The sequence below is a fragment of the Mobula birostris genome, chromosome 8 (genome assembly GCF_030028105.1).
Source record: "Mobula birostris isolate sMobBir1 chromosome 8, sMobBir1.hap1, whole genome shotgun sequence".
In the NCBI taxonomy this organism is placed as follows: Eukaryota; Metazoa; Chordata; class Chondrichthyes; order Myliobatiformes; family Myliobatidae; genus Mobula; species Mobula birostris.
The window spans coordinates 141,535,797-141,562,089 of NC_092377.1; the positions used below are offsets into that span (position 1 = coordinate 141,535,797).

The 26,293-nt window shown below is 41.8% G+C and overlaps 1 protein-coding gene across 1 annotated transcript in view; it reads left to right on the forward strand.

Annotated features, from left to right (window-relative positions):
• Positions 1–26,293, forward strand: part of LOC140202073 (scavenger receptor cysteine-rich type 1 protein M130-like) — an 80,234-nt gene that overhangs the window by 15,513 nt on the left and 38,428 nt on the right. The window contains exons 2-3 of the mRNA XM_072266933.1: positions 20,237–20,269; positions 20,899–21,213. Of these exons, the coding sequence (XP_072123034.1) occupies positions 20,237–20,269; positions 20,899–21,213 (348 nt within the window). The remainder of the gene's footprint in view (positions 1–20,236; positions 20,270–20,898; positions 21,214–26,293) is intronic.

Here is a 26,293-nt window from a genome sequence, read left to right on the forward strand (position 1 = left end):
GACATAGCTAGCAGTGTACATCAACATAAATGGAGCAAATATCATCTTGCACTCCACTGAAATGTCACCAGGTGCAGACATGGCCCAAATGTGAGTGAGAGACTGAAGTGCATCAATATTTCACAGACTTGAATGCAAACAGTGTTAAAGGAAAAAGAAAACAATAAATTTTAAGACAAACAGGACCGCTACCTAAAACTCTCAAATGGTGAACGAAGCCTAAATTGTGCTGAAAAGAACAACTAAGAATAAAACCAATACTACTCGCCTTCAGAGTCAGTTGACCTGACTATCCAGTCTCTCAGGCAATGCGGAATGCAGGCATCAAAGTGTTCCTGTGTCCGTGTCCAAGTCTCAACAGAATACGACGAAATGAACCGAGTTAAGTGCTATCAGAATGAAATAATAATTCGTTGACACGTGCATATTCACGAGTGCAATAGCCGTATCTGCTGTGCTGCCAAATCCGTTGTTATGACAACAACCCCCTCCCAGCCCCTGAGAGGCCACAGATCTGTGTCCTCTGGAAGTCCCGAATGAGGGACTTGTCCAAGATGGCCTTCAGTGGTACATTGCCAATATTGGAGCCAAAGACTTCCATATACAGACAAGAGCATAGACAGAGGTAGCTCGACCAAGTGACACCATGAGACAGATCATTCTGAAAATGAGGATCCTCCGATTGGAGCTAATCCGGCATCTCCTTTGATAAGAAAACTGACACAGAATCTGAGTTTATCAAGGTAACCTTAAACTTACACAGAAAGCACCAGGAAACCACTTTACAAAGAGCGAGTCGCTCAAGAAAACTACAAGAAACTCTAAAACCATTAAAAACTATTAATCAAAAATTAACCATTTCAGGTGGTCTAAAAACCTCGGAGCCCAAAAGCTCGCTGATGCCCTGCACAGCCCTGAAGAAGTCACTGCTGGAGCATCCCTCTCTGACACTAGATGGCCCTGGAAGACCTGAAATCTCGAGATCCAGGGAAGACTTGAGACACATAGGGAACTTGAGAGGGAGGGAAGGGGAACTCGAGAGGGAGGGAGACCTGGGATCCAGAGAGGCTGAGACCTGTGAACCCCAACACTGATATCAAGGAACCTCAGACAGGGCCAAGAGGGAGGCTTGGGAGTCCGAGATGGGGAGGAATTGAAGAACCCTAAACAAATTGAATAAGCTTTGGAAACAGTCAGAAAAATAAATACTCTCGGACATATAGAAAAGTCCTTGGGAAACATTGAAACTTGAAACCTAGAGAAGGAACCATTTCAAATCTTATTCAGTGTTTTATCTTTCAGAATTTTTCCAGAGACAGTGGGGATATACTCTGTATTCCACAGATCAGGACAGCGTAGCCAGTTTTCTTTCATCACTAAGCTAGGTGGTTCTCTGCAGATCTGTTTAATTTGCAACATGAAAGTTCTATTTTTCCATTCTGTACCATGACTTTCATCAAGGGGTTAAAATACTCTTGATGTGTTACTTCACTTACGTATTTGGACTTGTCTACCCCAGCATGTGAAGACAGACTCTGGCGGATTGAGTGGACGAGACCAATGGAAGGTCCAATGGTCAAGAAGGCGGTCTCTGCAAGCGTCGTGGAACGTGTAGAGCAGGACAAGACACAGAAGACGTCCTGGTCATCCACTGCGCCTAGTCCCATCTCCAGCCGTCTAGACACTGTCTTGCCACTGGATCCAGATGGGAATTGGGAAGAGAGAGTGAGGCTGACGCTGCGCAACTCTCCCTCACTTAAATCCAAATCACGCGCTAGTCTCGACACCATCATAATGGCGAAACTCGGTATGCAGACTCGGGACTCCCGAAATGTAAGTCAGGACATGCACTGAGAATAGAAGGCACCCTCTCCTCAGGCCACCAATGTCAAAACGTCATTGTTCAAACCTTGCTGAGTCCATTCCATGGCAAGTTCCTTCAAGCTGGAGACAGAAAAAGAGTTCATACATAGAAATTCCAACGGAACTTTGTTGCCTCGATGAATCGCTCTGGCCAGTGAATCTCATTGCCAAGGTTAGCTACACTCTTTGTGCGTGGTCGAGGTTTTCTGTCACTAGGTTTGGATATGACCCAAGTGCTGAGTGGGAGACTGAAATGGGTGGATATTTCACAGACTTTAATGTGAACAGTTTTAAAGGGAAAAGAAAACAAGAAACTCTAGACCAAACAGGACCGTTAGCTAAAGCTTCTAAATGGTGAAGGAAGCTTACACTGCGGCTGAGAAGAACAGCTAAGAATAAAACGAATACCACTATTCTTCAGAGTCGGTTGACCTGACTGTCCAACTTCTCAGGCAAGGCGGAATGCAGGCTGCGAAGCATTGCTGTTCTGTGTCCAAGTCTCGACACAATACGACGGAATGAATATCACAGTGCTATCACAATGAGAGAATAATTAGCTGACACGTGCATATTCACGAGCACAATTGCCGTATCTGCTGCGTTGCCGAATCCATGGTTGTGACAGAACCAATTAATATATATTTGCATCTCAGTTTAGTTAATGCTGCCAGGCCTGCTGAGTTCATCCAGCATTTTGTGTGCATTGCCTAATGATTGATGTGGTTCTTTCCATTGCAGTTAAATTAATGTTAATTATGATCCTCTGTTGGGAAAAGTGTGATGATTAAACAATTTCCACTACTTTTCTGATGTGGCTGATCTACTAGGAATGATCAAATGCTGAGGTCAGCACTTATTGGACATTGTGAATGAATGTACTCCATATGTTTTTGCAATATGCATCATAACCTATTGGATGCAAACACAAAAATTTCTCCTTTTTCAAAGTAAGGTGTTTCCCTTCCTCCACCAACAAACTGTTCTCAACCAAATCTCTTCCATTTCACGCATGTTTGCTCCTACCCCATCCTCCCAACTTACCAGGTATAGGGATTTTCTTGGGCTCACTTACCAGCCCACCAGCCTCCGCACCCAGCAGATAATTCTCTGAAACTTCTGCCACCGTCAATGGGATCCCACCATCAAGCATGTCTTTTTAGCACCCCCATTTTCTGCTTTTTGCAGTGATCGCTCCCTACACGACAACGTTGTCCATCATCACTCCCACTGACCTACCTCCTGGCACTTATCATTGCAAGTGGAAGAAGTGCTACACCTGCCCCTACACATCCTCCTTCATCACCATCCAGAGCCCTAAAGAGCCGTCCAGGTGAGGTAACCCTTCATCTGTGATTCAGTTGGGGTCACTTACTGTGTTCGGTGCTCCCGGTGTGGTCTCCTCTTCATTGGTGAGGCGTGATGTAGATTTGGAGCCGGCTTTGCCAAGCATCGCACAACAAGTGAGATCTCCAGTGGCCACCCATTTTAATTTCACTTCCCATTCCTGTTCCGATATGTCCATTCATCTCCTTGTCTATTGTTGTGATGAGGTCACAGTTAGGTTGGAGGAACAATATGTTACATTTCGTTTGGGCGGCCTCCAACGTGATGGCATGAAAAATATTTCTCAAACTTCTGGTAATGCCCCCCACTACACCCCCACCCCAATACACCATTTTCTATCCCCTTTTCCCTCTCTCATCTCATCCCGTTGCCTGCCTTTTGTCTCCCTCTGGAGCTCCTTCTCTCTTTTTCTTTCTTCCATGGCCTTCTGTCTCTTTCACCAATCTGCTTTCCAGGTCTTTACTCCATCCTTCCTATCCAGGTTTCATCTATCACCTGGTGCTACTCCTACCCCTCTCCCACCTCTTAAATCCACTCTTCAGCTATTCTTCTCCGGTCCTGCTGAAGGGTTTCGGCCCCAAATGTTGACTGTACTTTTTTCACTGATGCTGACAGGTTTGCTGAATTCCTCCAGTATATTGCGCGTGTTGCTTGGATTTCCAATATCTGCAGATTTTCACTTTTTGGTGTTTCTAACTTGTTCGGAATTGTTTTCAAGTTAAGTAGCTGTATTGGTGTTTGTTGTCAGATATGTAAAGTTCTAAAATTCACAGAGAAAACAGTAGTTAGACCTCAAACAAAAGTAACTGTGCTGTCTTTCCTTCAAGTACATGAATGGCATTTTATGCTGACGAGTGGTAATATGTTTTAGAACATTCTATTCCTTGCTTCTCTGAGGGAGTTAGCCATCAAATTGCTGGCATTAAAAGCAATTCAACTTTGCATTTCTTTCCAGCAGCAGTAGTTACATTGATTGTAATAGTTATGCTCAATGGTTTATCTCTTGGACTTAAAAGTGGCAATACAAGTGGATTTTGTGACAATGTGTGAGTAAGTTGGTGAACAAGGAAAACGACATGCCTTCCTACAACAGACGGAACAATGAGTATAACAATTGGGAATTCATATTGTGGCTGTATATGTCAGTATGCCACCTGTGGAGTACTCTGTGTGTTTATGCTTGATGGATTACAAGATGTATATGGAGACACTGAACGGGGTGTCAGAAGAGGTACACCAGGATATTGCCTGTACTGTGCAGTATATCTTCTGGTGAAAAGTAGGGGAAAAATAAATTGTTTTCATTGCAGCCTGTGAGGATGAGGGGTGACCTGGTGGAACATCATGAGGGACTTGAACAGAGTAGATGGTCACAGGTTGAAACACTGGAAAGTTCAAAGTTCATAGTTCAAAGTAAAAATTATTATCAGTATGCATACATACCACCACATATAAACTTTCTTTTGCACAAGATGCTTGAAAACACCCAATATGATTTTATTATGTTGATGAAGTTTCAACTTTAGTCTGGACAGCTGAGTAACTATTCTTTTCTAATATGACATCATATGGGGGTGGGGAGAGGGGTTACATCATTATTAAAGAATGCAGAGCTGGGATGGGGAGATCTCTCAGTTTAGCATTTGAAGCTTCTCACAATTTACACTCCACCATTTTTTTCATACCAAACCTAACATTCCAACATTGGCTTTTTTGGATTTTGTGTCTGGATTAGAAATTAGACCCATAAATTTCTTAGTCAGAACACAGCCAGCTGCGAAGTATAGAGTTAGCATATCAATACAGCAGAGGAAATGATAAAATGGATGATATTTTTCAGCATACGCCATGATAGCAGGTGTTTCCTGCCAGCTCAACAGATAAACAATTTTTGCAGAGACCTTCTTGTATCAATGCAGAATGTGGCAAGAGATTTTCATATACAAGGAATAAAATATTAAAAGCATTTAATGGTCACTGTCTCAAAATCTCCTTTCTAATTGTTTGTAAGATAAACAAGATGCAGCTCACTTACGTTGAGTGTGAGTTTATGTTCTCTGAATTCTGTGGCAAGTCGCCATGAATACTCAAAAAGAACATGATTAGTTTGTTGCTCTGTAACCGTTCAAGGTGTTGACAACTGGGCAAAATCAATTGCAATGGCAAATTGTATAATTCATACAATGTTGGCAAACAGCCAGAGCAGACTGCACTCAAAGGTTTAAAGGTCCCAAGGTCAAATTTAATGTTAGAGAAATGTAAACTATATACATCCTGAAATGCTGTTTTTTTTTTTTTCGCAAACACTCACGAAAACAGAGAAGTGCCCCAAAGAATGAGTGACAGTTAAACGTGAGGACCCCAAATTACCCCCTGCTCCACCTCCCGTGCATAGTCGGGTATAAAATCAGACCATAAACAAAGAGCTCCCTCCAAATGAATAATTGCAGCTCAACTGTCTAAATTGTTATATTTTATTAACAGAAAAAAACTTGTTTCATCTTGAAGTATCATTAATACCATGAAAGCTTGTAGCATTATTTGAATTTTGAGCAACACACACAAAATGTTCGAGGTAATAAGTGGACAGTTGATGTTTTGTGCTGATACTCTTGTCATCTGTTGCTGTATGAAATATATCCAGAGGTTTCATTTATGTACAAATTAACAAGTGTATCATGTAGAAAAGAAAAGCAATGATATCCAGAAATTGTAAATATAATTAATACCAGGTGTTTCAGAAATGGAATGGTGTGGTAATTTTCATTGTGAACAGTGGTGATGTGGAAAGTGTGTATTAGAGGCATGCTGAAATCTGGGACAGGAGATGGGGAAGTCTCCAAAAAAAAGAAACGTTTCTTTTGTGAAATGGGTAGAAGTTGTCTAGACCTTTGACAGATACTGTGTGCGTATAATTCTCTATTGATTTTTATAATATGGTCCGATCAAAGACACTTGCATGTCAGTAGGCTTAATTTGCATCGATATGATTCTGTTGATGAATGCAGAATTATGGCAGAATCATTTTGAAGAACCCTGGTGTAGAAAAATCTTAGGATGTTGCAATAAATTCGCCTTCCATTCTGGCCACATTACCCCCTCATTTTCTCGATTTACAGCATTTTATTTTTCCCAAAAGGATAATACTGCACTTCAGAGCATATAATTTCCAAACACTTTTCCATCACCTATCCATGCTCCTTTCATTGAAAATATCTCTGGAAACCTCAGGATCAGCGCCTGATCTATTCGTTCAGCTCATTTTAGTTTAATATGTAAATCAGAATCAAATTTACAAATGTCAGTTTGCAAATGCAGCTCAACTTTTCAGATAAAAGATGGTTATTAATTCTATAGGTTCTGATCTGTCTCTGTTTGCACATTCCTGAACTTATATTTACTCTTCATTTTCCATTTTCTCTGAGTTGGCACTTATTTAGAACCTTTTCATATTGATCACTTTTTTATGGTGTAAACAGAAAGTCATCGGACAAATGCAACATTAGTTCTGAGACAACAACTGCTATATGGCCTATTGAGTGTTTCTTGTACTTGTCACATGATGTGGTTTCCTTTTACATTGGAATGACTTTCAGTTAGATTCCACACATTTCTCTTTTCAATTTTTGGACTTGACTATGCTGCTAGCAATGTGACTCTATATTACCCAATTCTAATTTCCAGATAAATGGTAATGTCTATAATATTGTTTTATACCCCATCCCTGCAGAGGAATTAACAAGATGAAGAGTCCTTCAAGTGAGATATTTGGTTGTGAGAACACCAGAAACAGAATGTTTTGTTCAAGAACATGGTGGAGCGAGTCCTGAGACACGTATACCTGCTACCTGATGGCAGCAGTGAGAAAAGAGCCTGGCCTGGTTGGTAAGAATCTTTGATGATCCCAGTTCCTGAGAAGAATAATGTGGGCAACCTTAATGATTGTTGCCTGGTGGCACTCACATCGACAGTGATGAAATGCTTTGAGACGTTGGTCATGACGAGACTGAACTCCTGCGTCAGTAAGGACCTGGACCCATTGCAACTTGCCTATCGCCACAATAGGTCAATGGCAGATACAATCTCAATGACTCTCCACGTGGCTTTACACCACCTGGACAACACAAACACTTACGTCAGGATGCTGTTCATCGATTATAGCTCAGCATTTAATACCATCATTCGCACAATCTTGATTGAGAAGTTGCAGAACATGGCCCTCTGTACCTCCCTCTGCTATTGGATTCTCAACTTCCTAACAGGAAGACGACAATCTGTGCAGATTGGTGATAGTATGTTCTCCTCGCTGACGATCAACACTGTCGCACCTCAGGGGTGTATGCTTAGCCCACTGCTCTACTCTCTTTATACACATGACTGTGTGGCTAGGCATAGCTCAAATACCATCTGTAAATTTGCTACAATACAACCATTGTTGGGAGAATCTCAGGTGGTGACTCTAGGGTTTACAGGAGTGAGATATGCCAACTATTGAAGGGAAAGACGAAAGAACACATCCCAATCCTCACAGAGAGATCAGAAGTGGAGAGAGTGAGCAGTTTCAAGTTCCTTGGTGTCTAGATCTCTGAGGATCTAACCTCTCCCAGCATATCGATGTAGTTATAAAGAAGGCAAGACAGCGGTTCTACTTTATTAGGTGTTTGAAGGGATTTGTCATGTCAACAAATACACTCAAAAACTTCTACAGTTGTACCGTGGCGAGCATTCTGATCGGTTGCATCACTGTTTGATATGGAGGGGCTACTGCACAGGACCGAAAGAAGCTGCAGAAGGTTGTAAATCTAGTCAGCTCCATTTTGGATACTTGCATAAATAGTACCCAGGACATCTTCAGGGAGTGGTGTCTCAGAAAAGCAGCATCTATTATCAAGGATCTCCAGCACCCAAGGCATGACATTTTCTCACTTTTCTCATTTCCTCATCAGATAGCAGGTACAGAAGCCTGAAGGCACACATCAGCGATTCAGGAACAGCTTCATCCCCTCTGCCATCCGAATTCCTAAATGGATATTGAATCTGTGGACTCTGCCTCACTTTTTAACATATACAGTATTTCTGTTTTCGCACATTTTTTAAAAATCTATTCAATATACGTATACTGTAATTGATATACTTATTAATTTTTTTATTTTATTTCTCTCTCTGCTGGTTTATGTATTGCATTGACCTGCTGCTGCTAAGTTAACAAATTCCACGTCACATGCTGGTGATAATAAACCTGATTCTGATTTTCATGTCAATGTGCTCAATGGTTGGAAGGTATTTGCCCGTGATGTACTTGCTGAATCTATTACCTTTTTGTAGGATTTTTTACGCAAACGCATTGGTATTCTCATACAGGCCATATTGAAGCCAGTTAGTACACTGCCCACCACAATCTACATAAGTTTTCCAGAGATTTGATGACATGTCGAATCTCCGCAGGCTCCTGAGAAGGAGTTACTGCCATGCTTTCTTACAATTATATTTACATGATTTGTCCAGGAGAGGTCCTCTGAAGTAGTGGTCTTATTGACATTGAGCAAGAACTTGTTGCTATTAAACCACTCAGCCAAATTTTCACGCTCCACCCTGTATGCCGATTCATCACCATTTTTATACAGCCCACTACAGTGGTGTCTTCAGCAAACTTGTATATAGTGTTAGAGCTGTACATAGTCACAGAGTCATAGGTTTAAAGTGAATAGAGCAGGGGCCTAAACACACGTCCCTGTGAAGCTTCTGTGTTGATGGAGATTGGGCAGTACGTGTTTTTGCCAATCTGAAGTGAGTGGGACCTGCAAGTGGGGAAGTCTAAGATCCAATTGCATCAGTGGGCATTGAGGCCCAGGTATTGGAATTTACTGATTAATTTTCAGTGGATGATGGTATTACATGCTGAGCTTTAATTGATGAAGATATGTGTGCATCTTTGCTGTCCAGATGTTTCTAGGCTGTGCAAACAGCCACATGGCAGCTGTGGTTGCTTTGGTCCGCAAATTGGAGTGGATCCAAGTCGCCACTCAGACAGGAACTGAGATGCTTCAACAGCAGCATCTCAAACAACTTCATCGCTGTGGATGTCTGTGTAGAATGTGTGACCAATGTGTCATACAGCATATAGTGTTGCACCTCATTTAAAAAAAAATATCTCTACAAATAAAGGTAGATAATGCTTATCTTTATGGCTAAATGAGTAAACACATCACCCGAGAGGACTGAGATATTTTCACAGGAAGCGTCTCATCTTGGCTTGGAACCAGCGAGACGGTTATGAGCCCATGTGTTCATAACACCACAGGACGATAAGATACAGGAGCAGAATTAGGCCATTGGGCCCATCGAGTGTGCTCCGCCATTTCCTGGCATAAGCACTGCTACTATCTCTGTCAGCGCATCCCAGGCACCTAACACTCTATGTGTCAACAACCTGCCCAGTAAATTGCCTTTATACATTCCCTCACCTCATCTTCAACTACAATTTCTAGTATTTGACATTTATAACATAGAATAAATATTCTGGGTGCTGACCTCATCTATGCCTCGTACACTTGTATATATTCTGATCAGGTCTCCCTACAGCCTCTGACACACCAACCAAAATAATTCTCATGTATCTAACCTCCCTTTTGGGCTAATGCGATCTAACACAGACAGTAAACTGGTAAAACTATTCTGCACCCTGTTTAAAATACCCACACGTTCATAATGGAACCTAGTGCTCCAGATACCAAGCAAATGTTTTGTACAACTGCCTCATTAATTCCTGAATCATGAAAGGCATGGGTGTGAAGCGCTATCCTTTGATGTCCTTCTCCACTCTTCATGCTTCCTCAGTATCTGTGACATGAACAAACTGACAAGAAAACCCATTTGTGATATCACATATAACTAAGCTCTCAGCACCAATCACTGTGGAACACCACAAAATACTATCTTCCTGCGGGACTATTATCGTTCAATCACAACCCTCTGTCATTTAAGGGCAAGTCAATTCTGAATCCAATCCCGACCAACCCACCAGAGGGACACTTGTAAACAGATTCCTGAAGTCCGTGTGGACAACATCCACTGTTCTACTGTCATCAACAGCTTTGGTCACATTCTGAAAAGCTATGTGTCGTTGGTGAAAGATAACTTGTCCTGCAGAAAACCATGTAGTCTGTTCCCCTAACCATATTATTTGGATTTTTAATTCCATCATATTAATCCTATCCCTTCAAAAGTGAAAAAAAAAATCTCTACCACAACAGCCTCAGGTTTCTTGGATTAACCTATTTGCTTGTTTGTTGGTAGACAGGATCTTCATCAAAGTCCCAACAATCTTCACCTTTGCATCTCTCCCTAAAGTGGGATAAATCACATCAATCTCTGGAGATGCATTCATACGAATGATCTTCAAAATACTCAACATTATCTACTTCTTGAACTAAAAATGTCCTTGTGTATTGGAGTTGCTCATACTTATCCTATGTTCCTCTATGAATTCCTCATTTGTGACTAGAGATGCAAAATACCAGTTCTGTCCTCAGTCACCCTCTGGATCTGATTTGATGATTCTGACCCAGATGAGGATCCTCCCTTACTGATTGCCTGTAAATATTGGTACATTAAAGGCATCCACTATAGCAATATTGGATCATATAGATCTTCCCATCTTCTGCCTTCATATTTGTTCAGAGGTCCCGCTGATTATTGGGATGCCAATTATACAATCCTCCAGAGTGACTGCAGATTTTGTCATTCTTCAATCTACCCATATTACCTCAGTGGATAAGCCCTCCAGTATGGCCCCTTGTGATGTCAGCTATGGCATTCTCCTTCATTAGTAATGCAAGTCCTCCACCTTTTTTACTCCTTTTTCTATCACTTTTGCAATATTGAAATCCCAGAAAGTTGAGCTGTTAGTCCAGTCCCTCTCACAGCCATATTTCTATCATGGAGACAACATCATAGATAATGAATTGATCCAGGCTCTAACTTCACCAGCTTTACATCTAATATGCCTTTTTTTGGAATGGACATACTTCAGTCTGTCTGTAACAGAATATTCCTTAACCTCTCTCTTTGTGTCATTTCTTTCAGATGTAAATTTTATATATTCTACTTTCCCTTCAATCTCTACAACTTCTGATATCAAATTTGGATCCATACGATCACTATGATCTCTAGAGATTCTCTGTGCCTATCCTAATGTTACGTGACCACCCAGAGACTTTGTTGACCTTGACATCATGGAACAAGCTTATCATCCCAGACTTAATTTTGAGCCACAGAATTACCTCTCTGTATCTCTGATTTTAGAATCCCATATCATTTTCACTCAACTGAAATATATATACTCTGCCAGCAGTTGTTACAGTGTTCTGGCAAGCTCTGCCATTTATCCCCTGGAGAGGAACCCACATCTCAACAACACAAAGTTATATTTTTGACAGGTGCATAGGCACTGGAGTTTGGTGCGACCTGACACTACTATTTAAAGCCATCTCAGCCTTCTGTCTGCACGTCAGCGTGTGCAACTGCTGCTTCAACTGAATCACGATGTCTGAGACAAGATGAAACAGGAAAAACCTCACCAAACATAGTCTGCAGGGACTCCTGACCCCTGATCTCCTACATCTGATGGCAGGTGCATATCACTCCATTACTGCCATTACTACCCGTTCAATGAAACAAATGGAGTAGAGCTAAGGAAAAGCAACCTTAGCTTGTGCTTACATTGCTGTTGGTTGCTTTTTACTGAAGCCTTATAAACAAAAAGGAACCAGCAGTACACGGCAACTTTCACCATAATATCAATACCTTTTGTTCTCTCTAAACAAGTTCTTACCTGCAAACTTTCAAATGTCTCCGGCTCCTCCTCTCAGCTGCAAATTGTTCTGTCACTCATTGTTCTGCATCGCTTTGGTGTAGCTGACTCCTTGCAGCTGGATTTCTATCCATGAACATTAAGATATTTTCAAAGAAAACTTGAATGTAGTAGAAATTTGTCACTCAGGTAAAAACAATAAGAAGGAAGGTCTTCGAGAAGTGGGGCATATCAGAATCTTTAACGCAAGGTGTGCGAGAGTGTGAGGGAGAAATGGTATTGGTGAAAGAAATACATTACGCAGTATAGGAGATGATGATCCTAGCAAAATATATGGACGGATGCTGAAAGCTCGAAATAATAGACTTAAAGTACATTTGAAGGCACATTAAAATGATCATGGGTGCGGGAGAATATTATTCCCTTCTAGGGAATTGAGAAATTTCTGTAAACTGACTTTTATGCCCGGGAAAATGGCATCATTTTTTCTTTAGTCATTTCGTGTGGAAACAACATAGAATATTTGGTGTGACATTGAGAGACGGAGGTGAATAAAGCTGTGTGATAAGTTATAATATTTTTGTTCTTTGGTTCCATGAATGTTGGTCACACAGGAAAAGTAATTAAAGGGCATTCAGCACGGAGAGGCGTTTTCAAGCGCTTGCTGATAGCGTGCATCGGGACGGGATCTCGGAATCAGTTGTTAAAGTGGTAAACTGTGCCGTGGGTAGGTGACAAATGAGAAACATGATCACAGACAATGACCACTTTTCTAAAACACAGTCTTTGTAATGGGCTCAATAATCCTCTCGGCGCCGGTAAATCTATATGACCAAATGCATTTAGAGTGGAAATATCGGGTCAATGACTTTACTCAGTTCATTGTTTCTTAGGAGGAAGTGAAAATGAATCCGAGAAATCCATGAAAGGACATGTCCTTTCTCATTGGCGCATTTCAGTAAACTGTCGTGCATGCCTACATGTTGTGAAAATCTATGGCTTGATTTTTTTTTACCATAAAAAGTGGGTGTCAAAGAGTGAGCTTTCAGATCAATCGGAATGTTAGAACGTTTTAGAAGGTTTAAACTCAAGAACCACCGCTATCACTGACTACTACGGAATGCTGTGGTCGTTGTCGGCACTGCTTATGTTGCAGATCTGGAAATGTGAGTTTATTGAGATTATTCTGTTACTGGTGTGTTGTTTTCTATTAATGTCTACAGTACTTCCGTGTAATGTTATCGCTCTGTTACCAGTAGATGTGGAGTGTGGAATACAAAAACAAATGTGATTCTCTCTCAAGTTTGACATTGTGATGAAGAAAATGTGGATATGTTTAAACAGTGGAAAATGCCTTTCTCCTGTCAATTGCTCAACTATCGAAATCAAATCTTAATGTGATTTAATTTTCAGAGACAAATGGCAAAAGAGACCAGAAAATGGTCTGATTTATTTCTGATTTGACATGATAGAAATGGAGCCCTGAAATGTTGTATTAACGTTGTAGTTAAATTGAATACGTATTTTGGAAGTTTTTTGCCCTCTCTTTCTCTTTTGTTAGTATGGTTTTTGGCCTGTTGTAAGTGTTTCCATGAAATCATGAACTTCAGATTTTGAGCTTATCATTGAGATTTCTGTCAGACAGTAAACAGTGACATAGCACCTAAACAATGTCTTTGTGTATCTTAATGTTACAAACACTTACTAAAACCCATCAGACTTACTGAGGCATAGGCCGCCGACATGCTCGAGTAGCTTGCTAGACCACTGAGCCAGAAATGAGGTTTTTAGAGCTTCTGTTATTTTTTCTGTCGCACTAGATTTCTTTGGGATTGGGTTGCTAGCCCCGTGGCCAACTCTCCTCTTTTCGCTGCCTGGCTTGGGACCGTCCATGGGGATGTTTCTCATAAACACCACATCCGCAGCATCTGTGAATTATCATGCTAAATTGGTTATTAATTTGAGTTTATCAGACATGGTGAGCAAGAACTGTTGGGACACAGTGCACCAGAATTTGGTGTATATAACTCATTGAGCTTGAACAGACGCTGAAACTGTAGCCGTTAGAGCCTCAACGCTCGCACACATTCTTATCACTGGAAATTATGAATTACACCGCTATCTGGTAACATGTGAACCCGTGAAGTGAGCATTTTTTTTAAAATGCAGTTATTTCAGATTTTGAAATGGCTTTTCACATTTATCCTGGTATACAGTGAACACTGTTAAAGTTAACACTGCTGGTATTATTCTTAAATACAACACTTGAAAGCTGGGAGCAGTGGAACTTCCAAAGAGTGCTGCAGATTAATTATTCTTCAAATTTCCTATCTTCAAATATACAATATTATTTAATTCTGCATTTTAATTCAGCACTTTTGTACGCCCCAGAGAAAACAAACACATGCTTTTCTTAGTGTATTTTCCCGAGTTCTAATCTAGAGATGTGAAGTATCGCAGATGTTATGATTTTGAACTTTCTTCCACTTTCGTGGTCCCTCTGTCCGGGTTAAAGTTACCGTGCAAAACTTTGTGAAAATGGCGACTGTATTCTTTATCTCCTTTCAGTATAGTATTTGTTCGTCTCATAAAATCCCCATCCATAAACTAACGAGTAATCTGAATCGATATTACAACCGGAATACTCATCGGAGTTTTTCAGAACTGAAGAGTAGTCACTGTTGCGAAACAACACACCGGAGTGTAGTGTGCTTAATTCAGTGAATTTGAGCAGCAGCCACCGCTGGAGCTGTTCCTAGTTGAACGCTCGCATCCATTCCTATCACTGGTAATTATCAGTTATCGCTCTTTCTACCACCACACGGCACTGTGAAGCAAAGGAGCTTGAGCAATGTATTTTAGGTCAAATTTTGGTCACGTTTTTCATTAATAAAATCATTCTATTATGTTGAGAACACTTAATATTGAAAACAAGAGAAAACCTGGAATTGCTGGAAATTAAAGCAGTATACAGAAAAATGACCCGATGAAGGGACTCGGCCCGAAACGTCGACTGTTTACGTTTTTCCACAGATGCTGCCAGTTCTGCATGTTCCTGCAGCATTTTGTGAGGACGCAGAATATTATTTTTATTTTTCTTAAATTCTTCGAAGGATGCTAACACTGAAACTTTTATACAGATGATAATGTGTTGGAAATCAATGAGTTATCAAATATCTTGATTTATGTGTGATTATATATCAAACTGGTTTTAAAAGATAAATGTTGACGTTTATGCGTCCTGAGAAAAGCAACCAATCTTTTTGACAATGCACTTTCCCATGTTCCATTATATGCACGCGTGGAATCGCATTTCCTGAGCAGTTGAACTTTATTCCACATTCCGTTTTCCTCTGTCCAAGTTAAACAATGGGAAGATTTTAGTAAAATAAACACGCGACTATATTCTTTATTTCCTTCTGAATATTTTATTCAATATGTTTATTGCTTGACTGTCAAATAGTGGGAACCTTGTAGAAGACAGCACCATCAAATAAATGAGAAATTGAGTTAACATCAAGTTGTTGCTTAACATTTATGGTAAGAAAAAGGAATAAAATAATTCCCTTTTATTCGACTGATACAAACTAATTTGTCGAGTGCTACTATCTATATTGTTTACTTTTAGCTTGTTTGTTGCATTTTTCTGTGGTTGGCTGCTCTTGTTAAAATAGAATGTGGCATCTGTAAACTTTTAATCACAGATGTGTTTCGGAAACGTTTCACTCCAAGGAATAGGGGTACACAAATTATAAAGTTTTTTGACTATGAATGCTTCTTCCTCGGGATTGTGATATCCGAGGGGATACTAGTTCTCTGTATTTAAGGATAGCTTAAGCTGGTCTGAATACAAAAAGATGGCTATTTCATCCATAAGACATTCGTAGGAATTGGACCGTGACAGGCACTATTTCACGCTGCAATTATTCTTCAGAACTTCTCATTAAGGGAACATCTAAGCAACCTCAAAGTTAATTTGTAATATACGTCAGCATACGTACGCCTGCGGAACTTTAAATAGCAGAATTTTGTTTCGTTATATTTCCCGTTGCAAATAAAGATAACTTAAATTCACCGTCCGAAAACAGAGTTATATCGTCATGCAAACAAGCAGCATGCAAAGATCCGCGTCCACTCACCGAGTCTGCGCTGATCAGCAACAACCCCTTTATAAGTTACTCCTTTTTCAATTTCTTTCTCAATCTACTGGCGTGATTGTACCATTCACCCACATAAAAGAGATAATTTACAGTGGTGATTCAACTTATCGTGAAGCCCGTCCGTGCGTATATTTAAGGCGGAAGGTGATCGTTTATTTATTGGTCAGGGTATCAAAAGATATGGCGAGAAGACAGGTGTATGGAGTTCAGTGTGAAACAGGAGAAAATCTGCAGATGGTGTAAACCAAGCAAATTGCAGAGAATGCTGGAGGAAGACAGCAGGCAAGGCAGCATCTATGGACAAGTGTACTGCAGACGTCCTGCCGAAGGGTAGCTGCCCGAAACCTCGAGTGTTCCCTTTCCATAGATGCTGACCGGCCTGCTGAGATCCTCCAGCATTTCGTGTGTGTTTATGGGGTTGAGTAGGATCCGTGAACAGTAACGATGCAAAGGCGGAGCAGACTTCTTGGGCTGAATGGCCTTATCCTGCTCCTATGTCTTATGGTCCAAAACTGCACACAATTTTCCAATTTGAGCCTCAGTAATGTTTTATGGAATTTCAAGATAACAGCCCAGCTCCTGTACTCGATATATTGTTATGTGAAGATTTTCTTTACGACCCTATCTACCTGTGACGCCACTTGAAACCCCCTTACACACGGAACGATGGATCTTTATTACTAGAGTCCTCTTGTCTGCAGCACTACTTTGTGCGCTATCGCTCACCTAACCAATCGCTACGGCATGCCAGAAGTCACAGGTCTCCAGTGTGAGAGGCAATCATATAGATCCTTACTCTGGATCCTTCTGTAAAACCAATGTCTAATCCAATTTACTACTACTTCTTGAATGCCAAGCGACTGAACGATCTTGACCAATTTTTCATGCGGGACCTTGTCAAAGATCTTGCAACCTCAGTGTGGACAACATCCACTGCTTTGCCTTCATCGCCTTTCCACGGAACATAATCGAAAAGTTGTGTAAGATTGGTTAGATACGACGTTCCACGGGCAAGCTCATGTTGACTATCCCTAATCGATCGCTTTCTAGCCAAATGCCTATGTACGCGGTCTCCTAGTATATTTTGCAATAGCCTTCCACTTCTGATGTCAGCCTCACAAGTCTACGATTTTCTGGCGTGTCCCTACAGCTTCTATTGAACAACAGAACAACAACACCTATCCTCATATCCTGCGGTATCTCATGCGTGGATAAAAATCTTTTGAACAGCTCTACCAAGGCCCCTGCAGTCTCTGCATTAGCCTTGTTCAGGTTTCGAGAGAATCCGGACCCGGGAGTTTATCCAATCTAATTTGCCCCAAGAGAACAAACGCTGCCTGCTCTGTACATTGTATGGGGTCCAAGAACTCGCTGCTGCATTGGTTCAAATCTATAAAATCTTTAACTGCCCCGAGTAAATACAGATGCAAAAAAAATCATTTAAGATCACTGCCAATCTCTAATTGCTCCTCGCATAGATTAGTACAATGATTTACCGAGGACAAATTTTGTCCATTGCTATCCATTTGCTCTTAACGTATCTTTAGAAGCTCTTAAGATTCTCCCTCACCTTTTCTGCAACAAAATAAAACTCAAGTCTTGTTCTACCGTTCCTGATTTCCTTGTCCTGCATTCCTTGTACTGCTCAAGTACCTCATTTGTTGCAGTCTGCCTATACCTGCTGTATAGGCAGACTGGAACAAATGCTCCTTGTTTTCCTTAACCAGGGGCTCAATACCTCTCAAAAACTAAAGTATATTGAACCTGTTAATCTTGCCTTTTACTCAGGCAGAAACGTACAATTTGTATTTTCAAATTTTCACTTTTGTGGTCGTCATGGACACAGGAGGTCTCTCCGCATTTCCACATCCGGCAAGGGGAATATTTCAGTATCAAATCCGGTACCGCACTGCTCCAGATATGCAATAAGAGAAATAATACATTAAAACACAATATTTCCTCGTGGAAGCCTCAATGAGCCAAGCCTCAACTCTTCACTCCAACACTGGCCCAGTCACAGAAGCGCGACTTAAACTTAACTTATATTTGTTGGTCCTTGCTAAGTGCAATCATTGTCTTCTCTGAAACTGTCCAGAGCAAAATGTGCCGACTTTTACTTCTACTTCTTTTAAACTCTTCCACCGCCCATCACCTTAACCCAATCCGATAGCTCCTCAGGACTGTCCACAGACCACAGTAAGAGGAATTGTTTACCATTGGATGAAACTCAATACTGTTGATAGTCTTCCGAGAAGTGTTACCCTGCAAAGGTCACACCAAGAGCACAACGTGTAATACTGATGGAGGTGAAAAACAACCTAAAGGTAACAGCAAAATACCTGCAACAATTTCTGTGCATATATCCACCACAGAGGAAACCGCTGCTTTCCGAAAAAAAAAACTTTGCTGCAATTCTCAACTTTGCAAAAGACCACCTCGATGTTATGCAATACTCCTGGGACAGCGTTCTGTGCACAGATGAGAAAAAAGTTAAACGTTTTTGGCAGAAATGCACATTGCTATGTCTGGAGGAAAAGGGGCACTGCAGACCAACACCAAAACCTCATCTAAACTGTGAAGCATGATGGAAGGAACGTCATGGTTTGGGGCTGATCTGCTGCCTCAGGGCCTGGGCAGTTTGCAATCATGGAGGGAATATGAATTAGAAATTGTATCAAGACATTTTACAGGAGAATGTCAGGGTGACAGTCCGAAACCTGAAGCTTGAGAGAAGTTGAATAATGCAACAAGGCAACAAGCCGAAAGACAAGAGTAAATCAACACCAAAATGGTTCAAAAAGATGTTATTTCGAGTTTGGAATGGACGAGTCAAAGTCCCGCACTTAATCCTATAGAAATATTGTGGAAGCACATGAAGCCAGCAGTTCATTCGGGGAAGCTCACCAACATCCCAGTTATTGCTGTACAACGTGGTCATACCAGTTACTGAAAACAAAGGTTCACATATTTGTTTTTCCAACAAATACATATAATAATTAGATTTTTTTCTTTATAAAGAAATGAACAAGTATCGTGTTTTTGTGTTACTTTTTTAATTGGGTTCTCTTTATCTAGTTTTAGCACATGCAAAGGTCTGATCACATTTTCTACAGGGTTCACAAACTTTATCGCACCACTGCTAAGGATGTTGCCAGGACTGGCAGATTTGAGTTACAGAGGAAGTTTGAACAGATTTGCAGTTTATTCCATGGATCGTATTTGGGGAACAGCTTACAGAGACATACACAATTATGTCACGTACAGATAGAGTGAATATATGCAAGACTTTTCCCTCAACTTTAGTGATGGGTTCGGGTAAAAGATGAAATATTTACTGGGAATCAGAGGGAGACTTCTACACTCAGACGTTGGCGCGAACGTAAAGAATCGTGAATTCTATTGGTGGATGTGGTGTCAATTGCAGCACTTAAAGACGTTTGAATAGTTACATAGGTCAGAGGGCTACGAAGGGCTATGCTTTGGGTGCTGGTAGATGGGACTGGGAAAAATACTCGGTACGCACGGAATAATGGGCTGAATGGTCTGTTTCTGTGCTGTAGTGCTCTATGGCTGTTTTATTTCGCTAAAGCCAGTTAATTTGGGCAAACTTGAGATGTCACGAGTCGGGTAGGGTAATTACCGCGGTCCTAAAAAACTACTTTCCTGTGTCTCACTTGCCTTACACTCGTAGAGGCGGACCAGTCGTCGGCCATCCACAGGTGTTGTAGAGGAGAACTAAACAGATGTGATCTCTAACCTCACAATGTGAGGATGTGTCCAGATGTCAGCACACCGAAAGTAATTTCCAATGCAAAAACACGATGTGAAGTAACAGCTGTCGACTTGTGATAATGGTATCATTAAAACAAATATATGAGAAAGTGAAACCACTCTTCTATAACCGTTCGGTATACACCGCCTCACATCATTAAGACATTTCTGGCTGATGGATTTATAAGTTTGATAACCCGCCTCCCATGAACACCTCCGCTTCTACGTCCCAACGCGACAGCTCCACCACTAAATCTAATTATGTTTTTTTTTCCCCTTGTTTTAGGGCGTCCGGGGGATTGTCAGCCTGACCGATCAGGTAATGTTTCTTAATTATCATTTCGCGTAGGGCTGGGTCTGCTTGTCACTGAAAATCAAGCTGAGAGGTGACTGCTGAAATCCCGTGCAGTGATTCGGCAGAGAAATGACTCCGCTGGCATTGTCCAAAAGCTTAAAGGAGTTCACACAGTTTATTTTTGAGATTTGAGGCTGAAATCACGTTAAGGCTCATTTTAACCCTTTCTCCTTTGGGCCCCAGTTAGAGGAATGTCTCCTTCCGTCCAAACAAGTTTCGGTTCTATCACTGAATTGATGAGGGCTGAGTGCAGCGGGACAATGACCCGAGCAGTCTAACAGCTGTTCTCCGAAAAGAGAAAACGATCCCTCAGCTCAGCCTTTTTTTTTCCGCTGGGAAACGCTTTGCTCTCCGGAACAACCGGATGACTCCCGGTTCACCCAATGATCACGAGTTTACTCTCTGTTTTTGTCACGTTTAGCAGTTCGTGCGTTGTCTGCCACAGCCTGACAGTTCGTTTGATCATAACATGGCACCTGCGGAGTTTAAATGCTTGGGATGGGTGGGCAGAAGGAGCGGTTTACTGAGCATTGAGTAGACGCAATCTTAAACTAACGTTAAAGATTGATCTCCCATTAACTGATATTTTTCAGAAAGCATGAAGTTGAGGTTGATGAACGGAGGCAGTCGATGCGCCGGGAGACTGGAGGTTCACTACCGGGGAATCTGGGGGACTGTGCATGATTATAATTGGGACCTACAAGACGCGACTGTGGTGTGCCGGGAGCTGGGTTGCGGCAAAGCGGTGGATGCCCCGGGCGAGGCTCACTTTGGAGCAGGTTCCGGACCCGTTGTGGTCCAAAATATTCAGTGCAACGGAAACGAAGCAACCCTGCGGGAGTGTAAATCTTACACATGGGGTCATTATGGGTGGTCTCACTCCAATGATGCTGGTGTCATCTGCTCAGGTAAAAATCAGAATTTTGTCCCTTCTATCCCGCTGGATTGATGACCCCATGATGTCCCAGCTGTAAAATAGCGCGGGCTAATAGCCCGCCGCCAGTGAAGTGAAACTCAATTGGGTTATGTCGAAATTATTCCCGTCATGTGATCGCAATTTGTGTTACCGAACGTTTGCACCGATATTAATTAGGCAGGTACATTTAGTACGCAGTACTGGACTCGACACAGCGTTTGAAAGAGCTCAGCAGTCGAGCGAGATAAAATGCTGTCACGGCTGACACTGATCGCAAGCTGAAGCAGCGAGAAAATTTATACCAAATATAATGCATATTTCGCTGCGTTCCTCCATAGTATGTTTTTAGTTGTTCCATTTTCCAGCATTTGCATCGATAGAGTCATGGAGTTGTCAGCTTTTGGGGGGAAGCTTTGTGTATTCCCCTCATGATATACACATCTCAATGAAGATTGAAGTCCTCGTCTCTCCACAATTACAGTGCAGCCAGACAGATAGCATCTGTGAATATAGAATAACAACTTCCCAAAAGTCAGGTGCTGGAAATGTGAAATAACCTCAATGATGTTGCAATCAATGCAATCTCGTATAACAACTGTGGTGCCGAAATTAGAGTTAACACACTTTGTATCACCGTCTTTGCAAAATATTTTCCTTCCGTGTGTCCATGTAGTTCCTGCTGCAAAATAAGGTCTCGGTTAAAAGAAACAACATAGTAACTGCTACTCCCTCCATACAAATGCTGCCTGACCTGATATATAAGACAAACAAAGGAGCAGAAGTCGGCCATTCGGCCCATCGAGTCTGCTCTGCCATTTTATCATGAGCTGATCCATTCTCCCATTTAGTCCCACTCCCCCACCTTCTCACCATAACCTTTGATGCCCTGGCCACTCAGATACCTATCAATCTCTGCCTTAAGTACACCCAATGACTTGGCCTCCACTGCTGCCCGTGGCAACAGCTTCCATAGATTCACCACCCTCTGACTGAAAAAATTTCTTCGCATTTCCGTTCCGAATGGGCGCCCTTCAATCCTTAAGTCATGCCCCTCTCGTGCTAGACTCCCCCATCATGGGAAACAACTTTGCCACATCCACTCTGTCCATGCCTTTCAACATTCAAAATGTTTCTATGAGGTCTTCCCTCATTCTTCTAAACTCGAAGGAATACAGTCCAAGAGCGGACAAACGTTCCTCATATGTTAACCCTCTCATTCCCGGAATCATTTAGTGAATCTTCTCTGTACCCTCTCCAACGTCAGCACATCCTTTTTTAAATGAGGAGACCAAAACTGCCCACAGTACTCCAAGTGAGGTCTCACCAGTGCCTGATGTTGCCTCAACATCACATCCCTGCTTCTATACTCTATTCCTCTAGAAGTGAATGCCAACATTATCTGAATGGTGGCCGATTAGGACAAGGGGAGGTGCAATGAGACCTGGGTGTCGTTATACGCCAGTCATTGAAAGTGGGCATGCAGGTACAGCAGGCGGTGAAAAAGGCGAATGGTATGCTGGCATTTATAGCAAGAGGATTCGAGTACAGAAGCAGGGAGGTACTACTGCAGTTGTACAAGGCCTTGGTGAGACCACACCTGGAGTATTGTGTGCAGTTTTGGTCCCCAAATCTGAGGAAAGACATCCTTGCCATAGAGGGAGTACAAAGAAGGTTCACCAGATTGATTCCTGGGATGGCAGGACTTTCATATGATGGAAGGCTGGATGAACTAGGCTTATACTCGTTGGAATTTAGAAGATTGAGGGGGGATCTGATTGAAACGTATAAGATCCTAAAGGGATTGGACAGGCTAGATGCAGGAAGATTGTTCCCGATGCTGGGGAAGTCCAGAACGAGGGGTCACAGTTTGAGGATAAAGGGGAAGCCTTTTAGGGCCGAGATTAGAAAAAAAACTTCTTTACACAGAGTGGTGAATCTGTGGAATTCTCTGCCACAGGAAACAGTTGAGGCCAGTTCATTGGCTATATTTAAAAGGGAGTTAAATATGGCCCTTGTGGCTAAAGGGATCGGGGGTATAGAGGGAAGGCTGGTGCAGCGTTCTGAGTTGGATGATCAGCCATGATCATACTGAATGGCGGTGCAGGCTCAAAGGGCCGAATGGCCTACTCCTGCACCTATTTTCTATGTTTCTATGTTAGCATTGCATTCGCCTTCTTCACTACCGACTCAACCTGGAGGTTAACTTTAAGGGTATCCTGTACGAGGACTCCCAAGTGCCGTTGCATCTCAGAACTTTGAATTCTTTCTCCATTTAAATAATAGTCTGCCCGTTTATTTCTTCTTACAAAGTGCATAACCAAACACTTTCCAACATTGTATTTGATTTGCCACTTCTTTGCCCATTCTTCCAATCTATCCAAGTCTCTCTGCCAACTCTCCGTTTCCTCAGCACTGCCGGCCCCTCCACCTATCTTCGTATCGTCAGCAACCTTAATCACAGTGCCATCTATTCCATAATCCAAATCGTAGATGTACAACATAAAAAGAAGCGGCCCCAACACGGACCCCTGTGGAACACCACTGGTAACCGGCAGCCAACCAGAATAGGATCCCTTTATTCCCACTCTCTGTTTCCTGCCAATCAGCCAACATTCTATCCAGATTTGTCACTTTCCCGTAATTCCATGGGCTCTGATCTTGTTAAGTAGCTTCATGTGTGGCACCTTGTCAAAGGCCTTCTGAAAATCCAAATATTCAACATCCACTGCATCTCCCTTGTCTAGCCTACTGGTAATTTCCTCAAAAAAATTGTAATAGGTTTGTCAGGCAGGATTTTACTTTGAGGAATCCATGCTGAGTTCTGCCTATCTTGTCATACGCCTCTAGGTATTCTGTAACCTCATCCTTGACAATCGAAGCCAGCAACTTCCCAACCACCGATGTCAAGTTAACAGGTCTATCATTTCCTTTTTGCTTCCTTGCCCCCTTCTTAAATAGCGGAGTGACATTTGCAATCTTCCAGTCCTCAGGACCGATGCCAGAATCTATCGACTTTTGAAGGATCATCGCTAATGCCTCCGCAATCTCCACAGCTACTTCCTTCAGAACACGAGGGTGCATTCCATCTGGTCCGAGAGATTTATCTACCTTTAGACTATTCAGCTTCCTGAGTACTTTCTCTGTCGTAATTGTGACTGTACACACTTCTCTTCCCTGCCACCCTTGAGTGTCCGGTATACCGCTGTTGTCTTCCTCAGTGAAGACTGATGGAAAATACTCGTTCAGTTCCTCCGCCATCTCCTTATCTCCAATTACAATTTCTCCAGCATCATTTTCTATTGGTCCTATACCCACTCTCACCTGTCTTTTACTCTTTATATACTTGAAAAAGCTTTTAATATCCTCTTTGATATTCTTTGCTAGCTTCCTTTCATAGTTAATCTTTTCCCTCTTAGTTTCCTTTTGTAAGGTTTTAAAAACTTCCCAATCCTCTGTCTTCCCACTAATTTTTGCTTCCTTGTATGCCCTCTCCTGTGCTTTAACTATGGTTTTGACTTCTCTTGTCAACCACGGTTTCATCCTTTTTCCATTCGAAAATTTCTTCTTTTTTGAAATGTACCTGTCTTGCACCTTCCTCACTTCTCACAAAAACTCCAGCCACTGCTGCTCTGCCGTCTTTCCCGCCAATGTCCCTTTCTAGTCAACTTTCGCCAGTTCCTCTCTCATGCCACGGCAATTTCCTTTACTCCACTGAAATACCGACACATCAGATTTCGGCTTCTCTTTTTCAAATTTCACAGTGAACTCAGTGATGTTATGATCACTGCCTCCTAAGGGTTCCTTCACCTCAATCTCTGTAATCACCTCTGGTTCATTACACAATACCCAATCCAGTACAGCTGACCCCTAGTGGGCTCAACAACAAGCTGTTCTAAAAAGCCATCTCACAGACATTGTACAAATTCTCTCTCTGGAGAACCAGTGCCGACCTGATTTTCCCAGTCCACTCGCATGTTAAAATCCCCCACAATTATCATAACACTGCCCTTCTGACAAGCCTTTTCTATTTCCTGTTGTAATTTGTAGTCCACATCACTACAGCTGTTTAAGGCCTATAAATAACTGCCATCAGGGTCCTTTTACCCCTGTGATTTCTTAGCTCAACCCATAAAGATTCTGCACCTTTCCATCATATATCACCTCTTTCTAATGACTTAATATCATTTCTTACCAATAAAGCCACGCCTCTCCCTCCGCCTACCCTCCTATCCTTCCGATACACCGTGTCTCCTTGGACGTTCAGCTCCCAGAGACCTGCATCCTTTAGCCACGTCTCAGTGATGGCCGCAATATCATACCTGCCAATCTGTAGCTGCACGACAAGGTCAGCCACCTTATTCCAGAGTTTTTGGTTTAAGATCAGATTTATTACATTTGCGTTTATTTTATGTTGACACGACACCGGTCATGACATTGAATACTAACATGACATTGCGTGAGTGGCAGGGTAGTATGAGACTCAATGGCAGATCTGCGCGTCCTGTGAGCCAGTTCCTTCGTGGTACTTTTATTTGTGATGTTACCTTCAGTAACATGGAAATTAAGTGCAATGCACTTGGTTGAGACTGAATACCGTTGTGTGCCAGTAATGGAGAAAATGAGTGCCCATCGTGGTAGAAAGGAGGGTTAAGACGTTGAAAATGGACTCAGATGAGTTACTTTGTTCTGAATGATCTCAAATATCTTGAGCATTATGGGAGTCGATCCATGTTAGCATTGCCAGACATTCCTGAATTTTGACTCATCAATAATAACATGATATTGGGGACAATCAAAAGAGACATTTGCAGCCTGATATTTAAAGATTGCATAAGTGTTGTCGCTGTAGCCTTAGTGCGTCCCACCTCGTTTAGGTTCTGTTAATGTTTGACTGATAAGTTACAGATGATGTGATGTACAATCTCAGAATGTCGAGGAGAGTTGTTGTGAGCTTCACTTGTATTCCTGACGCTTGGTCTGTATGAACGCAGTACATCACGTATAAGCTATTATTTGATTAATATTTAGGCTTTGCGCTACCTGATCTGGAAATGAGGGCAAATGTTAAAAAG